Below are 7094 nucleotides of genomic sequence, written 5' to 3'. Positions count from 1 at the left end.
GGTAAACGTAAATACAGTAAGATCATAATTCACGTCGGCAGTAATGACACCCGGTTACGCCAATCGGAGGTCACTAAAATCAATATTGAATCGGTGTGTAACTTTGCCAAAACAATGTCGGACTCTGTAGTTTTCTCTGGTCCCCTCCCCAATCAGACCAGGAGTGACATATTTAGCCGCATATTCTCCTTAAATTGCTGGCTGTCTGAGTGGTGTCCCAGAAACGATGTGGGCTTCATAGATAATTGGCAAACCTTCTGGAGGAAACCTGGTCTTGTTAGGAGAGACGGCATCCATCCCACTTTGGATGGAGCAGCTCTCATTTCTAGAAATATGGACCAATTTATTAAACCCCCCAAAATATGACTATCCAGAGTTGGGACCAGGAAGCAGAGTTGCAGTCTTACACGCCTCTCTGCAGCTTCTCTCCTCCTGTTACCCCCCCAAAAACCCATCTCCATTGAGACGGTGTCAGCTCCCAAAAAGACAAAAAACAAACCAAAAACCAGCAATAAAAAACTTAAACATAAAAAATCAAAAAGAAAGAACAATACAGTATCCACATCTGAACCAAAGAGTAAAACAGTGAAATGATTATGTTAGTTTAAATGAATCAACACCCCCGAGTCATTCTAACTACCAGAAACCTCGAAGCACAGGCCGAGGGGGCGGTGTGGCAGCAATTTTTCACACCAGTCTATTAATCAACCAAAGACCCAGACAGACTTTTAATTCATTTGAAAGCCTGATGCTTAGCCTTGTCCACCCCAGCTGTAAAACTCAGAAACCAGTCTTACTTGTTATCATCTATCGTCCACCTGGGCCTTACACAGAGTTTCTCTCTGATTTCTCAGACTTTTTATCTGATTTAGTGCTCAGCTCAGATAAAATAATTATTGTGGGTGATTTTAACATCCATGTAGATGCTAAAAATGACAGCCTCAACATCGCATTTAATCTGTTATTAGACTCAATTGGCTTCTGTCAAAATGTAAAAGAACCCACCCACCACTTTAATCACACTCTAGATCTTGTTTTAACATATGGCATAGAAACTGAACATTTAACAGTGTTTCCTGAAAACCCTCTGCTGTCTGATCATTTCCTGATAACATTTACATTTACAATGATTGATTACACAGCAGTGGAGAGTAGACTTTATCAAAGTAGATGTCTTTCTGAAAGTGCTGTAACTAAGTTTAAGAATATAATCCACCCACTGTTATCATCTTCAATGCCCTGTACCAACATAGAGCAGAGCAGCTATCTGAACGCTACTCCAACAGAGGTCGATCATCTTGTTAATAATTTTACCTCCTCACTACGTACGACTCTGGATACTGTAGCTCCTGTGAAAACTAAGGCCTCATATCAGAAGTCCCTGACTCCGTGGTATAATTCTCAAACACGTAGCCTAAAGCAGATAACTCGTAAGCTGGAGAGGAAATGGCGTGTCACAAATTTAGAGGATCATCATTTAGCCTGGAGAAATAGTTTGCTGCTTTATAAGAAAGCCCTCCGCAAAGCCAGAACATCTTACTATTCGTCACTGATTGAAGAAAATAAGAACAACCCCAGGTTTCTCTTCAGCACTGTAGCCAGGCTGACAAACAGTCAGAGCTCTGTTGAGCCAACCATCCCTTTAACGTTAACTAGTAATGACTTCATGAACTTCTTCAGAAATAAAATTTTTATCATTAGAGAAAAAATTACCAATAATCATCCCACAGATGTAATATTATCTACAGCTACTTTCAGTACCATTGATGTTAAGTTAGACTCTTTTTCTCCAATTGATCTTTCTGAGTTAACTTCAATAATTAATTCCTCCAAACCATCAACGTGTCTTTTAGACCCCATTCCTACAACACTGCTTAAAGAAGTCCTGCCATTAATTAATTCTTCAATCTTAAATATGATCAACCTATCTCTAATAATCAGCTATGTACCACAGGCCTTCAAGCTGGCTGTAGTTAAACCTTTACTCAAAAAGCATCTCTAGACCCAGCTGTCTTAGCTAATTATAGGCCAATCTCCAACCTTCCTTTCATATCAAAAATCCTTGAAAGAGTAGTTGTCAAACAGCTAACAGATCATCTGCAGAGGAATGGCTTATTTGAAGAGTTTCAGTCAGGTTTCAGAGCTCATCACAGCACAGAAACAGCTTTAGTGAAGGTTACAAATGATCTTCTTATGGCCTCTGACAGTGGACTCATCTCTGTGCTTGTCCTGCTAGACCTCAGTGCAGCGTTCGATACTGTTGATCATAGTCAAGTCAAGTCAAGTCAAGTTTATTTATAAAGCACATTTAAAAACAACCAAGGCTGACCAAAGTGCTGTACAATAAAATACAAATATAAAATACTATAAAAACACAGGTACATAAGTACCTCACTGATAAAACAATAAATTAAAAACAATAGGTTAAACCTTGCTAAAAGCCAATGAAAATAGGTGAGTTTTAAGAGCAGTTTTAAAAGTTCCTAGGCTTGTGGAGAATCTGATGTGAGGGGGTAAACTGTTCCACAGTCTGGGTGCAGCCACAGCAAAAGCCCTCTCTCCCCTAGTCTTTAATCTGTACCTGGGAACATCTAAAAGCATCAAGTCTGCTGACCTCAAAGATCTCCTGGGGCAGTAAATGCTAAGAAGCTCTGCCAGGTAAGGAGGTGCAGTGCCGTTAAGAACCTTAAAAACCAGCAGTAAAATTTTAAAATCAATCCTAAAAGCAACTGGGAGCCAGTGGAGAGAGCAGAGGACCGGAGTGATGTGGTCTCTCTTTTTGGAACCGGTCAGCATGCGAGCAGCAGCGTTCTGCACCAGTTGGAGGCGATGCAAACAGGAACGATCTAAACCAGCATAAAGGGAGTTACAGTAGTCCAGCCGTGAAGTAATAAAAGCATGGACCACCCTTTCTAGATCGTTCCTGCACAGGTAGGACTTGACTTTAGCTAAAATCCGTAGGTGATAAAAAGATCCCTTGACTACGGAGCTGATTTGTTTATCAAATTTAAAAGCACTGTCAAAAGTAACACCGAGGCTCTTAATGGAGGAAGTACATTCAGAAGTTAGGGGTCCCATAAAATCAAAAGAAGGGTTAGGGTCTTTAGGAAGCCCAAACACAATGACTTCAGTTTTACTTTCATTTAGATGTAGAAAGTTAAGAGCCATCCAAGACTTAACGTCAGACAGACAGGAGAATAACGGCTGCAAAGAGTCCTTACAGTCTAACCTCAGAGGGAGGTAGATCTGAATGTCGTCAGCAAAAAAGTGGAAGGACACATTATGTTTGCGCAGCACATCGCCCAGAGGGAGCAAATACAAAATAAACAGCAGGGGGCCTAAAATGGACCCCTGAGGTACACCACAAGTTAAAGGAGCTCTGGGAGATGACAGTTCACCAAGGTGAACAGAAAAACTCCTGTTATCCAGGTAGGACTGGAAAAACTTTAAAACAGTATCTTTCAGACCAACACAGTGTTCTAGGCGGGATAACAGTATGTTATGATCGACAGTGTCGAAGGCTGCTGTCAGGTCTAAGGTTACTAGGACAGCAGCACGACCAGAGTCTACAGTTAAAAGCAAATCATTAAAAACTCTCAGTAAGGCGGTTTCAGTGCTATGACGAGCTCTAAAACCAGACTGAAACTTCTCATAGAGACTGTTGTTGTCTAAAAATGACTGGAGCTGCCTGAAGACAACTCGTTCCAATACTTTGGACAGAAAGGGCAGATTGGAGATGGGCCTATAATTAGAGAGTATAGATGGATCCAGATTAGGCTTTTTGAGGAGAGGTTGAACAACAGCATGCTTAAAAAGTGTTGGGAAACAACCAGAGCTGAGACAGGCATTGATCAGGACCAGAAGGAAAGGTCCAACTGAGTCCAGGACCTGCTTCAGAAGACTAGAGGGAATAGCGTCAGTGGAACAGTTGGTGGATTTGACCTTACAGACTGTTTCATGCAGCTGAGAAAGAGAAATTAGCTCAAACTGATTAAAGGCAGATTGGCACGGGAGAGAAACACAGGGATTTAAAGGTGGAGGTGGAATGACAGACTGCAGAAGGGAAATCTTATTAACAAAGAAACATAAAAAGTCATTGCAAAGGGTGACAGAAGGTGTGAGGCAAGTGGACGTATGAGGATCAACAATGGAGTTTAAAACACGAAACAAAGTCTGAGGTTTATGGACATTATTGCTAACCAGGTTAGATATGTAGGTGGACTTAGCGTCTCATAATATCCTATTAGAGCGATTAGAGCACGCTGTAGGTATTACAGGTACTGCGCTGCAGTGGTTTGTATCATATCTATCTAATAGACTCCAATTTGTTCAAGTAAATGAAGAGTCCTCTTCACACACTAAGGTCTATTATGGTGTTCCACAGGGTTCAGTGCTAGGACCAGTTCTATTTACATTATACATGCTTCCCCTAGGCAGCATCATTAGAAGACATAGCATAAATTTTCACTGCTATGCAGATGATACGCAGCTCTATCTATCCATGAAGCCAGGTAACACACACCAATTAGTTAAACTGCAGGAATGTCTTAAAGACATAAAGACCTGGATGGCCGCTAACTTTCTGCTTCTTAATTCAGATCAAACTGAGGTTATTGTACTCGGCCCTGAAAATCTTAGAAATATGGTATCTAAGCAGATTCTTACTCTGGATGGCATTACCTTGGCCTCCAGTAATGCTGTGAGGAACCTTGGAGTCATTTTTGACCAGGACATGTCCTTCAAGGCACATATTAAACAAATATGTAAGACTGCTTTCTTCCATTTGTGCAACATCGCTAAAGTTAGAAATATCCTGTCTCAGAGTGATGCTGAAAAACTAGTTCATGCCTTCATTACTTCCAGGCTGGACTACTGTAATTCATTATTATCAGGATGTCCTAAAAACTCCCTGAAAAGCCTTCAGCTAATCCAAAATGCTGCAGCAAGAGTCCTGACAGGGACTAGAAAGAGAGAGCAGATTTCTCCTGTTTTGGCTTCCCTTCACTGGCTTCCTGTTAAATCCAGGATTGAATTCAAAATCCTGCTCCTCACTTACAAGGTCTTAAATAACCAGGCCCCATCTTATCTTAATGACCTTGTAGTACCATATCACCCTATTAGAGCACTTCGCTCTCACACTGCAGGCCTACTTGTTGTCCCTAGGGTATTTAAAAGTAGAATGGGAGGGAGAGCCTTCAGTTTTCAGGCCCCTCTTCTGTGGAACCAGCTTCCAGTTTGGATTCGGGAGACAGACACTATCTCTACTTTCAAGATTAGGCTTAAAACTTTCCTTTTTGCTAAAGCATATAGTTAGGGCTGGACCAGGTGACCCTGAATCCTCCCTTAGTTATGCTGCAATAGACGTAGGCTGCTGGGGATTCCCATGATGCATCAAGTTTTTCCTTTCCAGTCACCTTCTCACTCACTATGTGTTAATAGACCTCTCTGCATCGAATCATATCTGTTATTAACCTCTGTCTCTCTTCCACAGCATGTCTTTATCCTGTTTTCCTTCTCTCACCCCAACCAATCACAGCAGATGGCCGCCCCTCCCTGAGCCTGGTTCTGCCGGAGGTTTCTTCCTGTTAAAAGGGAGTTTTTCCTTCCCACTGTCGCCAAAGTGCTTGCTCATAGGGGGTCATATGATATGATTGTTGGGTTTTTCTCTGTATTTAATATTGTGCTATCTACTGTACAATATAAAGCGCCTTGAGGCGACTTTTGTTGTGATTTGGCGCTATATAAATAAAATTGAATTGAATTGAATTGAATTGAATACAATTATTTGATTCCTTGACAAATTTGTAAGTTTTCTGTAAGTATCTAATTTTTAAGGATACTTTCACAAATATACTTTAAGCTGCAAACTGTAATTTAAAATGCACTCATTGATTTATTTACAGCTTACAACCACAGGTGTGATTAGACCTCTGGAATCAGAGAACAAAAGCTCAGCTGTGCCCTCTCAAGTCATAAATTCAGGAATATGTGCGCTTTGACGTTGTGTGGTGAATGTGTTGCAGAACTCACACTTGTAGGTGAAGGGGGTGGAGAAAACAGGAGTGGAGGACAGCCACTCAGAAAGCAGAAGACCAAGAGGTTTTGTTCCCACTGTCCTCTGTCCGCTATGCTGGATGCACCGCCGGTGAGAGCACAGGCAGCCGCAGAGTCAGACTCTCAGAAGAACGTCATGTGGCAGCTCTCTGCTCCCCGCTCACCTGCCACCTGCTCTCCACAGTCATCTCACATTCCAGTTTGCCTCCCTCAGCCCCCCCACCCCACCTCGCGCCCCATTTTTGTACAACAGTTTGCACATTAGGTTTTTTAGTTCAGTTTCAGCTACTTCGTGTAGTCAGATCTGATGTCCTTCCTCTTTCAGACATGTCATGTAAATCCAGACCCATCGAGTCTTGTCATTTTCTTACAGTTTGCCCTGTAAATCGAATAGTTTTTGTTTGAACCTCAGTGTTATGAATCTGCTCCTGGGAGCCACCTCTTCCCTTAGTGTTAGTGTGTTAGTTAGTGTGTTAGTGTTAGTCCTGTGACAGATTGGTGATCTGTCTAGATTGTACCCTCTGGGACAGGGTCCTGAAGAAAGTGGAAGAATGGCTCTTGTAAAGGTTTATTTGTAAAGATATTCAAAAAAAAAATACAAGTTAAAGTTGAAAAAACTGTGTAAATTTGATTTTATGTGTAGAGATGTTAATATGTGGGCCACTCTGTCTGGGCTGTTGGGATGTGTTTTTAACGGGTGGAGTGAATTTAATCTCTGATCAGGAACAGAAACTTGTTCTGAAATGTTCAACTGAAGATCATCAAGGCCGTAACTTTTTATTTATTTATTATTAACCATGTGCACTAATTAAAGTCAAATCATTTCCGCTTTGGCTGTGCGCGGCCCCGCGACGGACTCGCGGTTCTCTGCACTTGGCAGGAGAGAGACAGACCGACGCAGCCAGCAGTTAACGGAACTACAGGCGCTCTCCTCACGGACTGCAGGCGCTGCGGGGACGAAGATGTCAGTGAAAGCGAAGAGAACGATAAGTGTAAAGAATGAGTCTAAGAAGTGCGCGGCGCGTTTTTGGAGGTTCGTT

General features: G+C 41.9%; 1 protein-coding gene across 1 annotated transcript in view; it reads left to right on the top strand.

Moving 5' to 3' along the window:
• The first annotated feature begins 7016 nt into the window (after positions 1-7016).
• Positions 7017-7094, top strand: part of kcnk18 (potassium channel, subfamily K, member 18) — a 12917-nt gene continuing 12839 nt past the window's right edge. Inside the window, exon 1 of the mRNA XM_063491131.1 lies at positions 7017-7094. This exon is cut by the window's right edge and continues 151 nt beyond it. Within this exon, the coding sequence (XP_063347201.1) occupies positions 7017-7094 (78 nt within the window).

This window comes from Pelmatolapia mariae, linkage group LG13 (genome assembly GCF_036321145.2).
Source record: "Pelmatolapia mariae isolate MD_Pm_ZW linkage group LG13, Pm_UMD_F_2, whole genome shotgun sequence".
NCBI classification, from domain to species: domain Eukaryota; kingdom Metazoa; phylum Chordata; class Actinopteri; order Cichliformes; family Cichlidae; genus Pelmatolapia; species Pelmatolapia mariae.
Note: the sequence above shows the minus strand (reverse complement) of the source record. Positions and strands in the feature narration are given on the sequence as shown.